This window comes from Lagopus leucura, unplaced genomic scaffold, assembly GCF_019238085.1.
Source record: "Lagopus leucura isolate 7727_CA_CO unplaced genomic scaffold, USGS_WTPT01 Super-Scaffold_100033, whole genome shotgun sequence".
NCBI classification, from domain to species: domain Eukaryota; kingdom Metazoa; phylum Chordata; class Aves; order Galliformes; family Phasianidae; genus Lagopus; species Lagopus leucura.
This window is the reverse complement of record NW_024962282.1, coordinates 4748765-4772843: the sequence shown is the minus strand read 5'-3', so window position 1 is coordinate 4772843 and position 24079 is coordinate 4748765. Positions and strand designations below refer to the sequence as shown.

General features: G+C 42.2%; 1 protein-coding gene across 6 annotated transcripts in view; it reads right to left on the bottom strand.

Annotated features, from left to right (window-relative positions):
- Positions 1-24079, bottom strand: part of TEAD1 (TEA domain transcription factor 1) — a 145997-nt gene that overhangs the window by 80414 nt on the left and 41504 nt on the right. For 4 of the 6 annotated variants that reach the window (XM_042881882.1, XM_042881880.1, XM_042881879.1 and 1 more), the window contains exon 2: positions 13178-13431. In XM_042881882.1, coding sequence (XP_042737816.1) covers positions 13178-13325 — 148 coding nt within the window. In that variant the 5' untranslated portion in view covers positions 13326-13431. Of the gene's footprint in view, positions 1-13177; positions 13432-24079 lie in introns of those variants that run through there. The other 2 variants (XM_042881876.1, XM_042881877.1) reach the window with 1 other exon arrangement.

The following is a 24079-nucleotide window of genomic DNA, read 5'->3' as shown; positions in this document are numbered from 1 at the left end:
AATGTTGGAAAGCACCCTGACAGTTTGGACATTCTGCAGTTTCCAACCAAGATTAGTTTACGTAAGACCCATGAATGTGACCAATCAACCTGCTGGAGAACAGAAGGGCATTTTATTTACTTTCTACTATGGGCAGAAAAGTAACAAATGTCAGGTGTCTGAAAGAAGCCTAAATGAACAGTTATTCCATGTAACCATGGATTTCCTATAATTCTGAGCATTTTCTTTCCCTTTCTGCTATTCATATGATAAGCCTACTTATGCTACTGTTCTTAAAACAGACTGTAAACAGCTGGAACAGAGATCATCTCGTCTTGTGTGCGCAAGACCTACAACAATGGAGCCTTTATCATGCTGCAGACTTTCAGCACTGCTATAATTCAAATACTGCTACTAATGATAGTGACTGTGGAATAGTATGAGTGAGACATTAACACGAACAGAGAATAACCCCTCATCAACCAGATGCTGTATAGGAATAACAGAGCACACCAGCCACATTTGCAGCATTTGCACGCATCTGGCTTTTAGTCCTGAAAGAGCCCCAGACACCTCAAATCTCTGGAAACATTGCTTCCAACATATCATATCAAATGAAGCCTCTTCTTGAAGATTCAGCAGCCCCATATGCCATTTGGGGCTATGGGGGAGAACAGGCCCTGCCAGATGAAACTGTCTCTGGAGAAGGGAAGGTGCTTCTGGCCATCGAGCTGGTTTCCATCCTGCCTAGGATGAAATAAAATCTACCCTCGTCTAAATCAGCTTCTTGCGCATCACACTGTCTGCTGAGAAATCAAGTAGACAATGCTGGATGGGGCTCCAGGCAGGATGAGGCAGTGAGCAACCTGGTCTAGTGGGAGGTGTCCCTCCCTACTGCTAGGGGGATGGAACTAGATGATCTTACAGCTCCAACTCAAACCACTCCATCAAATAAAAACAAACAGAAAGCAAATTAAACAAGTATGAATAAGCAAAATGTCCATCAGACAGGAAAATGCTGGTACTCCTCATGTGGCCTCCCACACCATGAGCATACTGCCTTTAGGCCAGACACCATTGTCAGATCAGAGTATTCAGATTTGTATGACCACGATAGGTCTTCCACTTCCTTCCCTAATTAATTCATCGTATGGAACCAGCACTGGTGGGTTTCCCTTGAAATTGTCACTGTGAAGGCAGACAAATGGGCCTGCAGCACCCAGCACAGTTGAGCAGCTGCAGCCACATCCCCTCAGTGTGAGCTGAAGTGCTCTGAGATGGCCCAGGGAGGGGCCAGAGCTGCAGGAAGGGCTGTGCCTCCAAGGCTGGAGTGGGGACAGGCAGGGAGCAGCAATTTGCTGGACAGGAGATCCAGAAGCACAGCTCTCTGTTTTAAAAGGCATGGTGTTGCTGAGAAGTCACATGCTTTAAAACTGGACATAAATCATTGCAAACTTCAACTTTTGTTTCTACAGAACTTTTAAAATGCTTTTGCTTTCACACACAGGGCCCTGTTCAGCATCGTACTGCCATGGTGTTTTTCTATCTTGACAATTCACTTCCGTGAGCAGGCATGCAGCCAACTCAAATGAGACTCAACGCAGTGAAAAGCCCTTCAGGTAAACAGTGTGATAAGCTAAACTGCAAAAAACGAGACAATGTTTTTGGACTATGAAGCAGTTGCTATGGAGACGGTTGCTAATTAACTGCATTCAGCCAAGAGAACAAAGGGTTTAAGGGCAGACAGGACTCTGTATCTTAGAGTGAGCAATGCATAATGTCTTATGCAATCTGCACAACTATCATATCTGGAATACCTGAGCCTTTGCTTAGGTTGCAAAATACCTCCAGAAATGACAGCAGGGTGGTTTATTCGGTTAAATTTGAACTAATTTTTAGGTAATTAATGACCTATAGGTATTTAAAAACAAACAAGATGCATGTTTAGGAGCCACAGGTATCATTAATCAGTGCACAGAGCCAGGACCGCTCTAAATACTGAAATGATTTACGTTCACCCAGAGTTACTGCTTTCACAGCCAATAAAAATGCCATGGAAAAATCACTTTTAAGATGATATAATGTACCTAATCTATTATTCTCTCTTATATCTTAAAAATGGTTAGTTTACAACACTCAGAAAAATTAAATCTTCGATTCCTTTCAAAGTTCTCTGACGGAGGCCTTGGACCTTAATATAGTGTTTCCCTTGGAAAGAGCTACTCTAAGTGTACATTATTTCATAGGGTTTACATTTGGGGATAGATGGATATTATGACTCTATACAAATTCTATAATGCAATGAAAAGACCGCCACTTTATCAGCAGCGACACAAATCCTTGTCCAGCATAGCTCCAGCTTGCAGAACTGCTGTGTGAGGCTCCAGAAGCCCAAGCAAGCGCCATCTCAGGAGGAACCACCAAGCCCTGCCAGCAGGCCACGGGCAGTCCCCAATCAGCCCTCCTGCACCACACACCCATTGCCTTGGCTGCTCCTGCCAGGAGTCCCCAGAAGTGGGACTCAACACAGTTCTGACTTGAGGCATTTCTTTGTGACATCCACAGCTTCTAAGTACGGGCTTTGTTTTCTCAGTGCCCATCGGCCAATAGCGAAACACCGAACAACCGCAACAGTTGTGCAGACCAGGCACCTCTGTATGGAGCACAACTCACCTGTCAAACCAGCCAACAGACACATTTAAGCTAACACAAGACTTCTTAAAGCCTGGATAAATAAAGCAACTTTTTTTCCTTTTTAAGGCTTTAAATATATAACTTATATTAAATCAAAAGAGAGATTTTTTTTAATGATTTAAATGCTGCTAGGATTTATAGGGTCACAATCAGTTTTGAAGTTAAGGCCCTACTAAGGGGAAGGAGATGAGTTCACGCCTCATATGAGGCTATTACTTAAGCAAAGCTTGCTGCACACTGAACAAGCACCATATTAATATACTACATGAAAGCCTAAGGTTTGGGGTTTTTTTTTTGACATTTTAAATTATGAGGTATCTGCAAACAGATCCTAAATCTGAATTGCACATGGATTTTCCACACCAGCCAATTCAGATTGCCCCAAGACATCCCTTCCAGCATTAATCACTCACCCACGCTGCTGTAGTTCATATTTCTTTTACTGAAACAGAGGTCTGCAAGATTCTTAAACTCTTGCCTAGAAAACAGAAATTATTACTTATGTGGCAAACTAAGTTTTAAGCATAAGGGACCCAATTCTGCCTTCAGTTACACTGCCATAAATCTTTAACAACTCCATTAGATTTATAACAGTGTAACTGAGGAGGAAATTGAGCCCAGGATATTTTCTAAATCGGTAATTAAATAGCAGAATTTTTGCTTGGCACAGAGTTAAGACCACTTAGATTATGTCTCTGGATAAGCTACATACTTCTCTGCTCCTTGAATAACGATGTTATGAACAAATTAAATCATCTTATTTTCACCAGTCTCTATATTACTCTGTGGACGGGCCACACTTCACATCATCTCATGGAGCATCAACATCAGGCTAAATATCCCTCGCTCTTCCACCCACCTTCCCTCTCTTCTCCATATAGAAGTTAAGCTCTTTGTAGACGTCCATTATTTATACAAGCACCATGAGGGCCTTTTCATGTTTGGTTTCAAGGCACTGCTATATTAAAAAAAAAGCCTAATAAAATGGCATTTAGCCAACTCCCTTACCAGAGGCGCAAGGCATCCTGTGGGCAGACTGGACTTCTAAGAAGATGCAGCCTGCTCTCCCAGCGCACAGGATGTGGTGCAGGAAACATGGTTTTGCCACAGTTGCCCTAAGCTCCCCAAGGATCACTGGATAAACTGTGAAAGGGGCCCCTTCAGCATTAAACCATAGATGGCTGAAGGGAGGGGGGGGGCAAGGGGACTCAATTCCTTGCTTAGCTATAAAGCTCTTGATGACATCGGACAAGTTATTTAATCCCTCTATACTTCTTTTCTTCACTGGGGTAAAGGCAGCTTGTAAAACTTCCTGTCTCATATTTTTAATAGGAGTCCTTTTTCATTGCATTCTTACCTCACTTGTCTCTCTGCTCAGTATTTCCAGCCCTAAATCATCTCTGCTGTGCTTCCTCCCTCCCCCAACCACACACACCAGGGACCTGCCACCCACTCCAGCGCCACAGGCCCACCAAGGCCAGAGCTAGAGCTGGGCACAGGGGCTTTTTTTTCATCTGCTAGTGACACTCCTCTGGCAATCCTGTTGCAGAGACCCAGGAGTCTTTTGTCACTGCCTCACAGGATGGAAAATTCTGCGGGTGGCTCCTCCGCACGCTATCCCTTACAGTAATTCTCCTCAGCACTTCACAGCCTCTGGTGATTAGACCTCCTGTAGCTAGAAATACATCGTGCACTCTAAATATGTAACGTACAATATATGCCCGCATGCTTTGCCTATCTAAATATATGCTAACATATCTATCTAATAACTGCTACGAATATGAATCACAGCATTTCTTTGCAGAGAGCTCACCCGGTGGGATGCAGTCAGACACAGAAGCAGAGAAGGAAGGCTGCCAGCCAGGCGGTGGCTAGTTGGTTCTGAGCAGACCTCCTGTTGAGGTCTTAAATTTCACTGGGGTTGAAGGGAACTGATTGTATACACATATACTTATTCACAGACACGTGTGTATGTATGTACCTATTAGTAAGCATTTATTTCATCATTAATTGTGCTAGAAGGTTTATTGCTAACAGGCTACGGAAGTACTAAATGAATGAAAATGCAATCCTTGTTCTAAGAATTAAATGCCTTCATGTGATCTGGTATCTCTAGCATCTCTTAAACTAATTCAAACACTATTTTTACTACAGAAAATTATTCTACTATTTATCTATTGTCAACAGTATCCACAAAGAGTAAGTCTGCCGTCTCCAACCAAACAGAATTGGAACATTTTCCCAGTATCTAAGACAGTATAGTTACCTGCTACTTCAGGGGTAAAACTTTGATGCTTGAATCCAAGCAGCTGAAGATACTTTCCTCATCTGTCTTTCCTACCACCCACAGTACTGCTAACAATTTAAGCTATAATTTCTATTTAAGTAATGCTCTTCTTTTCTATGCTAGCAAAACACCAGTTGATGTTAACATATAAGCAACTTCAGGCAAATAAGCTTGAAATGCAAATTTAGTATAATCTAGCTCACTTAATTTCACATAGATTACTGGAATATGCTCCCCAACACCCACCAGTGTATATCCCATGCCACCCTCCCTAGAACTTTCAGACATCGAGTTTGTTGCCTGTACTGCAGAAAACCCAACATCCAGCCTGAGCCAATTGCACTGCTGCTTATCGGGGCCCCCACCTTATTTCTTCCGAGGATGACAACCACATAATTGGGTTGATCTTCAGATCTGTTTTGATGCCTTATACATAAGGTAACCTCTGGCAGACTTAGTGCCCTCTTACAAAAGTTGGCCAAATTTTGTGCTAACTATAAAATTTAAGCAAGTTCCTAAATTCTACCAGATTGTGTGAGTACACAAGATTTCCTCTTTTCTGGATTTCTCTTGCCATTTTTTTTCTTCCAGAATGAGCTAGAGAGACCTCAGTCAAAGCATAAAATCTGCCTATATCCAGGAAAATCCTCAGGAGGCCTGACCTAGATGGAGATGGCTGTTGTAGGAAGGCTGTAATTAAGCAGTTGCGATAGTGACGCTGACTTCTCACAGTAGAGAATGTGTGTGTTGACCACAGTTTCTATTAGCAGTGCTTATTTGAGCCCTCTGTAGGTAACATTGCAATGGTGTTTGACTGACATCCCCAGCAACTCCCATGGTATGCAATGCTCTCGGGATTTCTATTTCCTCGTGTATCCAGGATGCATTGTTGTCTCTTGTACAACGCGTCCAACAAATCATGCTACTTCCCCACATTTAAAAGAGCATTCTTGACATAGTATTAGCATATTTATGCTCATCTCTCTTCTCCTTCACCTAATTTGTGTCATTTTTGCTCACAAAAACATGTGCTTTAATCATCCACTGTAAAATTTTTAGTCTGCCCAGAACAAAAGCAAGAAAAGCTTCAGAGGAAGCATTTTCTGTTAGCTAAATCATTACTTCCACCAAAAGTCTGTAAACTGTTAATCCATTAACGTCCAATTCTTTAAACTATATGGTCAGACTAAAATCATCTGGAAGCCCAGACACTGGAGTGTCTCTCTGATGTTCCAGGCCAAGTGTCCTACATTAAACTGTTCGTAGGATAGGAAAATATTCATGCAGTGGTATGACTACAGCTTCTCAAGGGTATCGCAAAAAACATCCTGCGTGCATTTGTGAGGAAATCCCTGTAAGACATGGTTACAATACATACTAATTTTGAATAGCATGGCACCCTGGGAATTGTGTAAGACTCATGTCACAACCATTGCATTTACTCTCCAACAGTTATCCGGGTTTGCTCCTGAGAGGTGTAGGGAAGGATATAAGCCAATTTCTCTGGGAAATTGCACATCTTCAGAAAGCCAAAGATGCTGTAAGAATTTTTTCATGCTGCCACTGCCTCTCTTGTTCCCCATCACGTTATTTGTAATCACATCCATAGTGTGCAAACCTACTAGGGGAGTGGGAGAAGGCTAGGATGAAGTTTCCTTCCCAGCGTGGTTTGGATGCCTGGCTTTCACCACTCATCTCAGTGGCCCCAGCTCTGCCTGCCTTGAACAGCCGGCCAGAAGTCTCCAATTCCAGCGGCTCTTGGATACTGGTACAAGTCACCACGGTGGTGGTGCAGGTGCCAATTTTCAACCATTTCTCATTTGTTACTTGGCCAAGCAAAGTGCTCCCTGCACCATCCAAGTTTCTCTCTATATAAAAATAACAGTTCCTACATTTTCCTACATCTTCTGTTTCTATAAACATGCTCAGAACAGTGGTATCTGACAGGAATATAGCACACATTCCACACCTTCATATAAGCACTTTATGGGGGATATGGATCAATGGGATCCTCCTAGAATTCTGCAAGATAATACAGCTGGCACCTGAAGTTAGTAAAAGAGGAAACACTTCTACCATAACTTCGTAGTGGTATATTGAAAAGGATACTAAACCTAATAGACCATTATAAACCCTAAGTGTGTTTGGGGTCTCACTTGTCCAATTCAAACTGTCCCCAGGTTGTCTGAAACAGGTGATATTCACTCTGTCACGCATGGTGCAATCACAGTTCTGTAAGAAATTAGCTCAAAGAAACGAGTATATTTTCTTTTATGCTATTTACGTGTAGGATTTCCAACTTTCTTAAGCTCTCAGTACTACATAGTCAACTAACACACTAAAACAATCTAATCAAGGCTGTTTTACCTACCTCCCTAGTGGAAAAAGCCTACTTCTTAAGGCTGCAAAAACTATGCCTCTGCAATTACAGGATCACAAGTTCATCTTGTGAAATCAGAGCTTGAGGAAAAGTGACCTAGTATAAAATCATACTAGACAATCTTCTAAACAGATCCTGGATGTTGTAGAGAGGCAGCATTAAGTCAGTGGTGTCAATGGTCTCATTCTAACATGTCATTTCTGAGCAGGGGTTTTACTAAAAGAACAATGTTAAAAAGGAAAAACATCCTCTTGCTCCATTTACAATAGACATTTGAATACAAATAGACATTTAATGACTCTTAAGTGTTTAAAGGCCAGGTCTGAACCTGTCCTTGCAACTTCCACTTAGTTCTAGGAAGAACTAATGCTGCTAGTAACTCCTCTATACAAAAGGGTACCCACTGAACACTAGAAAACTTGAGTACCATCTGTACGGTTTACTTGATGTCGTCTCCCATGAGCAGGATAGTTATAACTTTCTGTAGTTTCATCTTTAAATCAATGACTGAAGACAAGATGCTTGGTACAGAGAACAAAGAAAGCAAAGCGCTAGAAAGCATTTCCAAAGGATGTCCTGCTCCTTTAGGTGCATAAGTTTTCAGCAGAACTTGCCAGTATTACTTCCGATTTCTTTTGGAACGATCATTCTCCTGAACCAACACAGCAAAAGGAAGTGCCACGGATGACCCTGCACAACATTACTCACACTTTCAGACACAGTGCTTCCCACAGCCTGCTCTCATCCGCCCACTCCCCAGGTAGGAGTCAATACCCTTATCATGCACAGCTCTTACAGTCCCACTTAGATTTTCTCATGAGAATAACCACTTATGGCAGTGGTGGGCCATAAAGAATCTCCATCTTGCTAAGGCTCAGCTGTTGACAACTTACTCTTGAAAGCCAAAAAGAAAGATTAAATCTTGTTCCCCCACATTCCAGAAATCCTAGACTACAAATAAGCCCCATACTCTTCATTACTAATGGCAGAAGTGCCAACTGCTCATCTCACACAAGCAGGCTGCCTTCCTGCAAACACAGCATAATACCGCAAGAACACTACTGGATTACAGAAGTCCTTATAGGCAGACTTGTTCATAGTCTGAGCAATTTAAGTAGTAACTTTTCAAACAGACAACATATCTTAGGGCCTTCATCCTCTTCACCTTTAGCTGGCTGCCCATTGCTCAGCACACGCTTGTAGCCTGCCTTCATGCATGCACTGTGCGATGATGTAATGTAGAGTGCAATCACAGGATTGCAGGAATGTTTCTAGACAGACTTGTTTACAATCTAAGAAACCCAAATAGTAACTTTCATAACAGAAGCCCTATCTCCAGTGCATTTTGTGTACGCTGCTGTGAGATCAAAAAAAAAAGAGGAAAGAAAACCGAAAAGAGCCTACTGCTGTAGAACCACTGCAGTAACAGATGAATAAATGTGCAACCTGATACCTCACATCTGGTATTTCATCATTCCAAATACCTTATTCACATTCAAATACAATTAATACCGTGGAAACTTTATAAGGTACTGATGTCTTTATAGAGGCAATAACTTGTATGGAACTTTTAAAATTAAAAGCCAATAGTAAAAATAATTTGTAACATGTTACTGTTTTCTTCATAAAGCTAGTCACCTCGCATTTTCCTAACAAAAACTCAGACACCTAGTGATAGCACTTACCAACAGAATCAAATAAGCCACAGAACTGGATTTCTCTTGCTGAGGCATCAGTTCAAGTTCAATATTCAATTTATACAGGGTGCTTTGAAATTACTATTATTACTCATTGTACATAAGTCTTATCATCTGAAGATAAATTTTTATGAAAGTATCATTTTTCCTTTACTATCACAGTAATTCAAGCCAAGAGATTTTATCCGTGACCTAATAAATGTATACAACAGTTTTGAAAGGCTGCTATGCACCTTCCTGCATTAAATAGCACTTAGTCCTCTTTGTAAAGCAACTAAACACATTACAGAGCTTCCTTCTTAAGTAATCATTAATGCTCTCTTAAGCAGTTCTGTTGCACAGCTAAACACATCCAATGCAAATGACATCCACCTACTTCCTTGTCTTACAGGCAAAAGCTGTCTTTGCTACCTCAAGGCTAAGTTAGCAATGCACATCTGCAGGCACTGCACTTACCAGCGATGTACATTACATTGGCACTGTCCCTGCAGCTGCACTGAAGCTGCATCTAGGTATGGCAACTCTTCAAAAAAGAGGAAAACACACCTGTGGCCAAACCCACTTCCACTGTAACTACAGTGTCTTCAGTATAACACCAGGGATAGAAGTATTCACAGCAGTTCTCATTCTTCCACAGTCTTTTCCAAAGCACTCTCCCAGGAGCAAAGACAAGCACAGGCAAATACCCTGCCAACAAGTGAGTTCACAGGAGTTGCTACAAGTAACTGAACTGCCAACAGCAAAAGACCAACAATTTGAGCAAAGTACAAACGCAGGACAGCCAATGCACTCTAATGGGCTAGTTTTACTACATGTAGGTAAGCAAGGACACAGAAGTTCCGTTCTGAAACAAATCATAGGGTGCCCCAATTCAGTCTGTGGATGAAACTTGCAGTTTATCAATTTTATTTTTACACAGTACAAATGAAAAATACTAACATCTTGCAAGACAAATGAAAATAAGTCCAAGAGAGGAGCCTTCTACAAGCTTAGCTTAACTGCTTCCAGAGGGAGTAAGAGCATCAAGTTATGGATGTGTTCCTCTACCCTGCTTAAAGCCTTCCTCTATTTATTCCCTCCTCACCCTTTTTCTTTCCATTTACTAGTCCACACTATACTAGCAGCAAAGCCAGAAATGTAAGATCACCTCCAGCACACAAGTACACTGGAAGGGGGAAAAAGCAATGGCAGGCAGCACTTTCGTGCAGAAACCTTACCACTTGTCCCTCGGCCTTACTGTGCACTCCCTTTCTCTCAAGAATCTCCAAGCTAAGATTCTTGGAATTTGATCCCTCTGAACCGAAACAAGTGTCTTTGCTTCTTACCCAATCATTTCCTATAAATTAAAAAATAAGAGTTTCATTAAGTTTTTGTTTTCTGAGGGCTTCTTCAGGTAGCCCTCGCCTAGGACTGAAGGCAGAGCGAGCAGCAGCTCAAAACGCTCACAGCTTCACCCAGGTCATGACTTCGTCCTTACAACATAAGGATGCTGCAGAGCAACAAAGCACAGCCCACTCTCCCTCTTCCTGCCCTCTCCAGCCATGTGGTACCAATGGTCCTTGACACAATCTTTCATTCCCATCGCCATCTGCTGCCCTAAGTTACTTTTTCAGAAGGCAAGGAGAGAAGGAAGGAAACACCCTTCCTGTCCTTTCCTTCTCCTTCCCTCCCAGCCCCAGATCACAGCTGTAGCAGACAGCTGAAGTGACTTGTGCTGCTGGGGAGGTGAGGAACATCCATCAGAGTGCCTCCAACCACCACAAAGAACAGCAAAGAAACTCCAGCTTCTGGCTACACGAATGTCACAGAGCTCTCATTAAATCAAAGACTTAACAATGCTTCTTCGAGCAAACTCCCTGCTCATCTCCAAAGGAAAAGAAGTACAGTTGCTTAACTTAATCCACACAGAGTGATCATTGTATTTGCCTCCGTAAAGATCATATTTGTTCTAGTGCCTACATCTAAAGGCAATTTCAGTCAGAAAATGAAATGGTGCTCTCTTGACCTTTTGTCTTACATGGTTCACGAGTTACTGACATTACAATATCCCCCAACACTATGGAAGCCGAGAGATATTGCAATGTCTCTCTTGTAAGTGAAATAAACTTGGTATGCCACTAAAAGGCATTAAATTATTTTCATTATGCCACACAGAATCTAAAACACTTACACTGTTTTGATTTCAAAATCCTTGGAGAACAATTATGCTCTCATGGCCATAAGACTCTATTATAAAGTCCTCAGAAACCTAGCATGGTTTCAATAAATCCTCCAGCACTACAAAGCAGTTACTCAGCTTGGAGAATGAAAACATGAGTTCATCCACTGCAAAGTCAGCATGTAAATTCTACTAATTCAGGATCCCACACTTCTTAACACATTTTTTTTCTGACCAGGACAATGCTCCAAGTCAAGCTTTCAGCATAATACACACACTTCCTTTTTCTGATTGAAAATGAACATGATTCAACTTAGAATGAGCATAAATAAATGAGACACGCATATATGTTTATGGTGTTATTAGCTAGCAGTAGTAATCAGCAATTAGATATGCATAAATAGTTTCCTATGTATATACAATTTAACAAATGTTAAGGTTTGGTATTAAAGAACCATTAAATTAAATCGATGACTGTCAACGTGAATAGAGAAATATGTTAATTTCTTTAATTTATACCGTGTCACAAAGAATGCTTTAGAACACCATAAATCAGATTTCAGGAGTGACTGTTGTGAATCCTGATTTAAAAAAATGCAGCCACCCTTATTAGAGCTGATGAGGCTGTTCAAACCTAAGTAGAGCTTTTGACTATAAATACACAATAAGCTTGTTTGTATATACATGCTTATGTCCCCCTAGAAAGAGCACAACCTTCTAATTAAGCAAATCATCCCATTGCCAAAGGAAAATAACAACAAAATGCAATCAAAACAAGCAGAAATTCCTGAGGGGGTTGACAAGAGAAATTGTATTCCCCTATTCTGGGGGGAAAGTTGGAAAAAGAGGAAAAAAAGAAAAAGAAAAAAGAAAAAAGAAAAAAAAAAAAAAAAAGGGGCGCTGGCGGGGGGGATAAAAGAACAAAAGAAGCAAACACCCGGGCAGGAAACTGGGACCCAGCAACTTTCTGCCAACGGCAGCTGAGATGCTTCATCACAACTTGCTTTTTCCAGACCCGACACTTCGTGTGGCCACCAGGGTCACATGGCAGCTGCAAAGGGAGGCTGGGGGAGCCGGTCCCGCTGCCGGCCCCCAAAGAGCCGGAGGCAGCAGCAGTGTCCCTGTTTCCATGACCTCATGCGGGGGGGTTGCGGGGGCACAGCTGGTGGCAGCTGCAGCACCATCTGCTCAGGGCTGAGCCCGTGGCCTCCTGCCTGCCTCAGGACACACGGCCAGGTAGGGAGCGAGGTCACCTCTCTCTGGGCTCCCCCAGGGCACGGCCACCATTGGCAGCTGCTGCAGGGTGAGGGGCCGGAGGGACATTCTGCAGCCCACAAAGAAAAGTTTGCAAAATGGAAAAGAAAAGGCAGCTAGGCCTTGGGAGCGAGAGAGCTTCAGTGAGCAGGATGAGAGCAACACAGCTATGGTTAGTGCGTGCAGATGTCAGCATCAGTCGCAGGAGCATGTCTTTATGGAACACTGTCACCACATCATCTGATTTATAGCAGTCTGTGCTGAAAAAAGGGGGGGGAAATGTAATGAAAGGCACAAAAGCACCCCTAACTTGCCTCTTCTGTCAAGAGGATTCTGAACACGACAAGAACTTGATCGCTTTGCAATTTAATATTGCATGTTTCGCCACGTGATCCTGCCACCATATTCCCCATTTCTATTTCTGCACCACTTATAAAAAAATAATGAAAAATGCTTAAATATTTTCTGTGCTCAAGGAATGACACATTTAAAAGTTTCTTTTAAACACTCTAGGCAAATTATAGTATTCATTAAGGACACAGTTATGCACTAACATTGCTTCCAAGTGCCAGCAATACATCAGCCCACTGGAGGTCTCTCAACTTGATTTCATCAAGATTTACTCTGTAATTGCCAAAGTCAGAGCCAGGAACGGCATGTAAAAACAAGCTGGCATTATGGCTCATACAGGGACAATTATTTCCAAAGGCTAACTGAGCACCACTTACCATACATTTTGCCTTCATCTGATAAGATGATTTTCCTCCTCCCACATGGTGGATAGATAGCTAGAGCCTCCTGAAAGCTCTGCTCTATGTCAGGGCTCCAGACACCTTCTGCATCGTTGTCAATAGGCTTATCTGCAGAATCGCTCATTCTTTCAATGTCTTCGGCAGGGCTCTCGCTGCCGCTCCAGCTGCTGGGCTCAATGGTGATGGCTGGGGTCTCCAAGCTTAAGCTTGGAGTCTTAAAGGAAATAAACCTACAAAACAAACAGACAAGCCCACAAGGCATTAAGGGCATGGAACTTCAGGAAAACATTTCTGGTTACTTCTAATTCTAATTAACAGCAGCTGAGCTTTAATGGGAATAAAGCTAGCATGGGAAGCACCCCAGAAAAGTACAGCATTATTGGACTCTACTTCTCTGATGTTACCCAAATTGATAATACAACCTGAACACAAGCTATGTGAGAACAAAAATCTTTGAAATGATAATACCAGAAAAAGGAATTACAAGATGTGCATTTTGCCTGTTTTAAGAGGTCTCTGTCACAGAATCATAGCAAAACAAAATTACAAGCTTCAAGTTGCTGAATCTATTTAATAAGAAATAATTTAATATCGCTGCACCTGCTCACACCACCAGAGCTGCAGATCTTATCAGTGTTCCTTTTAGATTTTTTGAGAGAAATACAACTCCTCTATAAAGATTTGCTCCAGGCAAAAAAGCTGCTATACCAGACCAAATTCATCTCTGGTGCAATTCTTCATCCAGCCAGTGAAATAACACCAGGAACAGATTTGGCTCAGCATGTCTAAGCACAACACAGCTTTATTTTCAAAAAAGAAGAATTTTGGTGACTCTGACTGATCTAAGTGGATGGTAGTGTTAAAACACACATGCATATGTTGCATGTGCGCTTAAAAATCCAGTTAATTCCCTGAACACTTTAAAACATCCCAACCATACATAAAATAACAGGGCGGTTAATGGATGGTACCAGAGTACAAGTGGCGTTTTCCTTTATCCCATCAGGAAGGGATTCTGAGAGGACCACGAAAACCCCTCTGATCAATACATGGCTAAGAGGCTACTGAGAATGCAGGAATTTTGCCTTTTCCAACCATGGGGTAGTTTACTTGGTACCTGGCCTGATGGCTGCTGATAGGATCCACCTGGATCATAAGGGGATCTAGGCTCATTGACAGGGCTTTAGCCTAGGTTTGAAGGGGGAAGGAGGTGACAGAGCCTGACCACAACAAGGTGCAGGATAGCACAGCTAAATTAAAGGGACGTGGTGCTGGGGGAGAGGAGGCCTTCAACCTGTTGCATCTTATGATGATGAAGGCAACAGGGAGACTAAAGGTAAATACCAAAGGAATTAAGGAGCTATCCTCTAAGAAGGTGACAAGACCAGCTGCCCAGCTGAAATGCCTCTACAACAACGCATGCAGCTTGAGAAACAAACAGGAGGAGCTGGAAGCCACTGTGCTTCTGGAAAATCATGATGTAGTTCAGTCACTGAAACCTGGCGGGATGATTCCCACGACTGGAATGTGGCTACTGACGGCTACATGTTGCTCAGAAGGGCCAGGCAAGGAAGGAGAGGCCTAAACCACCAAAACAAACAGGTGAAAAGCCTGTTGCAGAACAGCAAACAGCTGATGGAAGAAAAGGGGGAGATGGAGGCTGCAGCAGCTCCGACAAAACACCTGAGCTCAAGAACTCTCTAACAGAAGAAATTTGGGCCCCTCACTGCGAGAAAGACATTGAGGCCCTGGAACGTGTTCAAAGGAGGGCAACAAAGCTGGTGAGGGGTCTGGAACACAGGCCATATGAGGAGAGGCTGAAGGAGCTGGGAATGTTCAGCCTGGAGAAGAGGAGGCTCAGGGGAGACCTCATTGCTCTCTATAACTTCCTGAAGGGAGGTTGTAGTGAGCTGGGGGTCGGCCTCTTCTCTCGTGTCATCAGTGATAGGACCAGAGGGAATGGCTTCAAGCTACGGCAGGGGAGATTCAGGCTGGACATCAGGAAGTATTACTTTTCAGAAAGGGTGGTCAGGCACTGGAATGGACTGCCCAGGGAGGTGGTGGAGTCACCGAGCCTGGGGGTGTTCAAGGAAAGGCTGGATGTTGTGTTGAGGGACATGGTTTAGTGGGAGCTATTGGGAATAGGAGAACGGTTGGACTGGATGATCTTTTAGGTCTTTTCCAACCTTGGTGATTCTATGATTCTATGAAATTTGTTCCCCCGCCAGCCAGTCACTGGATATTTGAAACCTGACAGTCTGGGCTATCTGAGGCCCAGAGGCCATGGGGCCATGCAAACAAAACAAAACAAACAAACAACAACAACCAAAAACTGTAGCAGAAACTGGGGAAACTGGGAGTAGTCTCATCTCATCTCACTAACTGCCGTTACCAGTCCAGCTCCTAAAACATGGGGTGTTTCCACTGCCCTAGGCTCCAGTAGGAACCCGGAAGAATGAGCACATGTGAGATTAACTCCCTAGAGCTTTACTTTCCCTACTTGCACAGCTTTTTTTTTTTTTTTTTTTTTTTTTGCAAGGAGGCATTCCTGAACTTAGCATTGGTTTTGAACATCTCAGCACAGCTTAGGACAACATTAGTCCCTACCCACTGGTAACCTCATGGCTGACCACAGCGTCTTGAATGCCTGATAAACTGATAATGAGGCAGCAGATGGATTCACAGGGAGCTATGCACAAATGAGGTGCAAGCGAAAAGTCTGCTCAAATGCACCACTTATTGTCCAAAGAGCACTCGCTGCGAAGAGGGAGATGGAAATATTTGTAAAACACTGAAGCACTGTCTTTTACAATTTGCAGAAGGCTGAAGGCTTGACTAAACCCTTGTAATAGTTAAACCTTGTAGCTGAAACAGAAGAAAACAACAATAATGGGCAAGAACTGACAGAAATGATCATTTCTACTTAAGTCTTCAAATACAGGGGGATTTTTTTGTAAACGACATGTAATTACATGGTGACTAGGATAATTAGCAGGTTTTCAGTTTTACTGCTACAGCGCACAGGAAAAGGGCTACAAGAGATTTTATTGACCTCACATGCTCAAGACCACGGCTCAGCATTTCGCCAGAAAACAGCACAGAGCAGGATTGTTTAACCTGGTCAGCTCCTTGAAGGTGACTGGGAAGGAAATCCTTCCCCTTCTTAGTCATGGGCACTGCATCCTGCAACGCGCAGCACATGCAGCTCAACAGTGCTCTGCTTACAAAATCTGCCACAGTCATAGCCCCAAGTCTTAGTATCATCCTATAAACCAGCCCTTGTTATTATATTATGCCAAAATAATAATTAAAATGCATACAAGGAAAACAGAGAGGCTCGAAAGTAATTTTTACTTGATATTCATGTTAGATCTTGCATTGCATTTACTGGTGAATTTTCACTATTGTGCTATCTTTTCCCTTCCCATCCTTTTTTACCTACTTGGATATCATCTTGAGGTATTGAGCTATACTATAGCAGCCTCTAAAACAAAGTGAACGTTTCTTCCAGAATCTCTGTATAATATGGGTTGAGAGCAATCTCCTCCCCAAAAATCCTCTTCTGCTCCAAAGGTTCTTTTTAGCTATCTCCATTTTGGTAAACACTGACACTGAACATCAAGCTAGAGGACCGAGAAAACCTGGTACCGCAGCCACTAAATGGCTCCCTCTTATTGCAGGAAAATAATGAGCTACTCATTTAATCACTTCCAGCCCAGCTCAATATATCAAAAGGCAATTCCACCTCGTCCTTAGCTTGAATTCTAAAGATCCAACTGTGATGAAAAATTTCAGACCTATTATGCTGCAGTTCAACGTGACTGTCAAAAATAATACAAGCTGTAAATAGAGGAGCTTTGTTGCACATTTCTAACTGGCTACAAATCTCATGGAAGAAATATGGACTTCCAGTCCAATTAAAAAAAAAAAAAAAAAAAAAAAAAGCCTTCCTTATATTAACAAAATTCAAGCCTCATAATACCGAGTTCTAGTGGAGGGAGAGTTAATTTCCTGGAGGCAATTAACATAAACAACCAACCAAAAATGTTCCTTTTCCACACAGGGCACATCAGGCGGAAGAGTTCTATATTTGCTTTATGTTAACTTTGTTAGGACCAATTTCATGCTTGTATTTTCTCTTAGTAAAACTGAAACACCTGCATGCACCCCAGAAAACCACCACCAACCAAAACAATAGTAATGATTTTAAAACGTCACCATGTTTCAGCTAACCTTTTTGCCCTGTCTAAGATTGCTTAAGACACACTGCTGTGCTTCCAGAGGTCTCTCTTCACAGTTTTCCTTTTAATGCCAATGCCTCTCTGTTACCTCCCCTGCAGGTAAGCTCCTTTAGTTGTCACTCAGAATACATCTTTCTGTGATTACTTTCTATCCCACCCAGTTCAGCCAATTCCAAGCACCTCTGTTTTTCTCTTGATCCTGTAGTTACTAAGACACTTACTGCTACCGGTGGCAGAGGTGCATTCCCCTCCCAAACAACATGGCATTTTCTATTTAGCAAAGCAGAAACTATTTTCTAAATATGTTTTTATAAGAAATACCCATTTAATACAGCTTCGTGACATACAAGACTACTTACATGGTTGAAAATGTGAAACTCGGAGAAAGAAGGATAGCTACAGAGCAGATCAAACAAACGAATTTAACCAAAACCAAACAGCAGTCTGGAACATCTTATCAAGTGAATGCTTTACTTGGTTGCATAGAAGATTCTCAGGTGCACTCACTTTATGAGCAACGCAGTCCTGAACTCACCCAGAAAGTTGCTGCTCACAGACCAACAGCTGAGATCAATTGCTTTTCACAGTGTAGGACAAGCGCAGATCTAAGACCTCGGTATGTTTCACGTCTTTCAGTACTAATGCAATGAAGTAGTAGCACACAAACGTTGTTTTCAACAGTCATTTGAGCTGAATCTTATTTTATAACATCCTGCACACGTCAAACCATTTTTCCTGCATGTTCAATTAACTTATTTTCTTGAATTTCAGCATACAGGTGTTGAAGGGTACCTATATGGAGGAATCACTTGCATACATACATAGCCACTGGAAGAGGTTTCGTATTCTGCAGGTACTGGTGTAGAAATACAAGTAAGACCAAACACATGGCCTTGGTTCCAAAAAAACCCAAACAACCAACAGTCACGTCTCCTTGGTCTTCTAAATTCTGTTTGAAGGGGACCGAGTACAGATAGTTGTGAGACAGCCTGCAGTGCCATCTGTAAGAGTTTACAGGTGAGAAAGCAGCAGTGTAGTTACCCAAACCAGCTTCAGAAGGATATGAAACGTTTATAACTAGCCCAATATTTCTAAAACAGATCTGCCAGAAAGACTTTAATCCTTGATGAAAAGATTTCAATAGCTGAAGTGGTTAATTACGCTTCTAAGAATACTTTTTATTTGGGAACAACTTCATCTTTGCTTCAGCTCTACAAAAACAATGGGATTGGGAATCCAACAAGCTTTTTATAAACATAGACAATAATGAGCAGATGAGTAAAAACCAACTAATTCTAAATTTGCAGATGACAAATTCTCTCCTAAGGCTTGAAAAGTAACAGGCCCATGGGATTTTCTTCTGCTTTGTTCAGCAGTGCAAATCCACAGCTGGAGTGCTAAGACTTCAGGAAAGAACTGCTGGAGAGGATCCAGGGGAAGAAAGTTATCAGATCTAGAAAGCATGACCTACCAAGAAAGGAATTGGGTTTGTTTGAATTCAGAGAAGACTGATGTGAGAAGATAACCATTTTCAAATAAGGAAAAGGTAACAGTGAAGCAGAAAAGCAGCTCTTCTGGTGGCATCTCCAAGGGGATACAGAAACCTGCTTCTGACTCTCCCTAACAGAGCACCCCAGGAAAAGAAGCTTAGGTAGGTGACTTCCCACAGGCTGAAGCTATGTTTGTTGAAGCAGTTGTTGAACTTCTTTTTTCCAAACAAGACCAAACTGAAGTTTCTACATTGCCAGTAAAAGTATTTTTGTGGTATTTATGCAAGTCAAGCAATATGATTAAGCCTTTTTGTTTTGTTTTGTTTTTAAATAAAAGATAAACTTCTTATTTTAAAATAAATTCATATTCTGAATATCCTAATTATAAAATTCAAGCATGTATGGATTCCTCTGATTCCTCTGAGGCATTCAAATGGCATGACTTTCAAGGAAACTATATATACTTAAGCAATTTTATATTTAATTTAGTTTTATGAGGAAAGGATATAACAGTAAAATAAAATGTAAATGAATTAAAACTTAAATCATTTACAGAGCATTTGATGGCAAAATCATTAGCTCAAAATGACTTCATTGCATTTATGTTACAAGCTCTACTCATCAGCAGTTATTCCCTCTAAGAAAAAAACAAGCACCCAGAGAGAGAAGCAGCCTATTTCCAGGATAAAGCATTCCTTTAAAACTCAGCCAGACTAATTCAGCCATTTGTTTCTGCCATTGGAAAGAAGAGTTTTTCTCTGTCTGTATGAATACTGCCAGAAGAAATTCAGATGCTGGGCTTTTTTTTGCCATCAAACAATTGCGTCCAGTGACGCTTCCTTATTCTTCTTATCAAATGCACTAATTCTGTATATCAGAGCTAGCTTAAATTCCCATTTCACACTTAGGATACAACACAACTTATGACTTTTAGGTGTTTCTTTGGGATCTTTGAGATCTGTGGGGGAACAGCATAATCAGTTGAATCACCAACAGCTAGAGAGCACCTGCAGAAAAGAGCACCAGGATTTTTTCTGATTTTCCAAATCAAGCACGTTATTCAGCAAGAGAATTGAAGCATTACTTTCCTCCCTTCAGCTACAGTGCTCAGAGTCATGCAGAAAAGCAGCAGGAAGACAGACAGTGCCAAGCCAATGTGCAAAATACCAAAACCACATGACCTAACCAATAAAGAGATCGTTTCATACAGAATCATACAGAATCACAGGACTGCAGGGGCTGGGAGGGACCTGTGGAAATCATGAAGTCCAACCTCCTGCTAAAGCAGGTTCCACACAGCAGGTTACATAGGAAAACATCCAGCCTTTAATATCTCCAGAGAAGCAGAGTCCATAACCCTCTACGCAGCCTGTTCCAGTGCTCCATCACTCTTAGTTAAGAAGTTCCTTCTCATGTTTGTATGGAATTTCCTATCATTAATTTTTTGCCTGTTGTCCCCTGTTCGATCACTGCACACCACTGAAAAAGATTCTGGCCCCATCCACTCGACTCCCACACTTTAGATATTTATAAACAGTGATGAGATCACCTTTCAGTCTTCTCCAGACTGAAGAGTCCCAGGTGTCTCAACCTCTCCTCATACAGCAGATGTTCCAGGCTCTTAATCATCTTTACGGCACTCTGCTGGAATCCTAGGAGATCCTTGTCTTTTTTGAATTGGACAGCACAGAACTGGACACGTTATTCCAGCTGTGGCCTCACCAAAGCAGTGCTCAGGACGAGGACCACCCCCCTCCACCTGCTGGCCGTGCTCTCTGTGATGCACCCCAGGATCCCAATGGTCTTCCTGGCCACACGGGCACACTGCTGGCTCGTGGCCAACCAACCAGTGGCACACAGGGACACCCAGGTCCTACTCTGTTGGGCTCCCCTCCAGCAGGTCAGTCCCTAACCTGTACCAACACACGCAGTTATTCCTCCCTAAGTGCAGGACTCTACACTTGCTCTAGTAGAACTTGATCAGGTTCCTCTCTGCCCAACTTGCTAGCCTGTCTAGGTCTTGAATGACACCACAGCCTTCTGGTGTGTCAGCCACTCCTCCCAGCTCTGCAGCATCAGAAACGTTGCTGAGAGTGCATCCTGCTCATCTGGAAAGATGTAGCTTCATGAACTGTGAGGAAACTTACTCAACATAATATTAGATTTGCAAGATCAGGCAGTATACAGACACAAATAAGGATTATATGAACAGTTTCGTCAAAGGAACTTGGCGTTCTCCTTGAATTGCTCATTTTTTGCTTCTAGAAATAGATTACTAAGAACAGAATAGGCCAATGTTCATACATGGGAATTCTTCCCTTTGCAAACCACTTTCATCTCTCTGCACCCTTTATGCAACTGAAAAGAGTATTTAATACCACTAATGTTTCTTTTCAAAAGCTGTTTTTATTAATATGTAACTATTGCTGAATAAAACAGTACACCTCCTCAGTGGGCAAACAACCAGACTCTGCCTGTGAGTTCACCACCCTCCATGGCTCTGTTGGCTTCGTACTGCTCTGCAGGACCTCTCACACAGGCAGCATCAGCTTCAACTCACCCACATCCAGACAGTGCCCAGCAACTCAGAGCTCACGGTGCTTTGTGAGGGGCTGCACGTGGCTCATGATTCATGAGCCGTGCTGATTAACAAGTTAGTGCTGGGTAGATGAATCTTAACATGCGAGTTGTGAATCCCAATCTTATTACAGTCACAGTGTTCAAGAAACAATTCCTTCCCCGTGTGATACCAAATGTATGTGACATTCATCCTAGGTGCAAGTCCTCATTTATGTCCAGCTGGTTTCACTTACAAAGGTGTTCCTGGGACTTAACCCAGCTCAAATACCGCATTGGGGTACTAACCAAAAAAGATGATTCTAAATTCAACTTGGCACTCAGCAGAATGAAGAACAGTGAGAATTGTGTCTGACTTGATTTTGCTAATTACCAACATGAAGCAAAGGAAAGGATAAAATATTTACCAGCACTCAGAAAGAGAAAGCATCCTTCTTTCAACTGCAGGAGGTGGCTGTGCAGCGAGCCAGCACTGCACTAAGCAGCAGGAGCAGATTGTGCACCCACCATCACCTGACAAGCACGGCTTATAAATGGCAACAGCAATATCTGTTATCAGTGTACCACTGTGGATAGCTGTATTCCAGCTGTGCGTTTTCTATAGCAAGAGCTGCTATACCATGAAGCAGATTGTTAATACTTCACCCATCTACCCATTATGCAGCATTCAGAAGATCGCTCTGTGATGGAGGGTCCTGGGGCAAGCGGAATGGCTCAGGCTGTCCAAAGGGCAACGCTTCGGCACTGAAAATACGAGGCCCTGGACTGCCTTGTTTGTTGCAGAAGGAAGCTCTCCAGCCTCAAGACCTGCAAATAGAGGCCACAGTATAGTCCCCTAGGGCAAGGTCTGCAGTCACTATTTCACTTGGGTCGTGTTTACAGAGCAGGTGTTTGGTTGGTTGCTATAATTCATCCTGTTGCCTGTGTGTACACACAGAAGAATGAAAACTAGCATATGTATCTATCAAGACAATTGGTTTTAATAGACACAAGACTGATTTAATAAATAAACGAATGAATGAATGAATGAATGAATGCAATTCTTGCTTTATTCTAACAACAGTCTAATTATTCCTTGAAGGCTCTGACACCCAAAGGAGGCTCAGAGAGATTCAGCCTTCACAGAGCCTCTGTACCTTTCAAGTGACTGCACAAATTATGAACTAGTCTAAAACTTTTCCAAAGAAAACAGACACTGGCCTTCCTTCAGCTCTTGGTAGTGTTTGTATCTCCCCATCCTTCCATACACATAACCCCAGTGTCCAGACCTGGATACAGACATAGGTGCCTGCACACCTTTGGAGCTGGCCATTTTGTGCTTTCGTGGGTCATTTAGCCACTGTTCCAATCCCATGGACCTCGGAGTACACTAAGGACATAAACGCAGCCAATGGCTTTCATACATGCAGTCTCTTCCCTGTAGTTTGCTGAAACTGCTTTCCCACAGCATCCTTAAGCATGACAATTTTTCACCCCAAAAGCTAAACTGGAACTATTAATACCACATACCAAGTATTGTAAGTATTAGAGTAAGGTAAATCCTTGATCTCTAATATGTTACCAGCTTCCTGCTAGGACCACATATGACACACTGCTCATACATACGACAGACCTGGCAGCAAGCTATTCTGTCTAGACATAGCCCTGAAACTCTTCATTCCCCCCATTCCCTAAGCCTCTCTGGTTTTACTGGCATTTATTTGGCCACGTCACAAAGACGTGCAAAATAAGCTCCAATCCTTCATGCTCACGGCTCTCTTATTTTACTCCTGATATATGAGTAACCGGTTTTCTGCTCCAATGTCAGATGTTCCTCTTTCTTGATCAGCTTGTTTTCAGGATGAAAGTATTTTTCCACAATGGCTGCAAAAACACGAGTGTTCACTCTAACAGCTCTGGGTTAGGAGTGAGGTGGGAAAAGTGACAGAAAGCCACCTGTTTGAACAACAGTATAAGTTCAGTCAGGAAAGGGAAAACCAATGCTATTTGAAGGGTGGTCCAACGTCTGACTAGCTTGTACGTAACATAAGACTTTCGTCTATATAAAAAATATTTTATATAATGATTTAAGTACTCTGTTAAAAAGGTACAAAACAGGCACAGTAACTTAAAAGGTTCGTTCATTTACTCAGGTGCATTTGTTTAAACAAGAGATAGCCACAAGATTAACCCTTTCTTATACAAATCTGAAGAAGGGCCTTCCATTTCCGAAGCAAGAAAAAGGCAAGCTTTGCAGCTAACTCCTGCAACGCCCAATTGGCCAAATACACCCCTGGATTCCAGCAGTTGGCACCTTCTTATCCCTTTGTCTGCTTAGCCTCTCTGCTTTGCAGATGTCATACAAACACTTCTTTATGTAACTACAAAGGCACACATGCTTTCTCAAACCTATGTTGGAAGGACTAAATCTTAGCTAAAATTCATTTTTACAAATTAAGAAACACTGCCAATCATTATTTATAAGCTGTATCAGTCTTTAAAGTAGCTACCTGTTCCTGGCAGTTAAAAACCGAACCGTGTAGATGCCTCGTGCTCACCTGAATGTTACCTAATAGAACCAAAAGAAAACA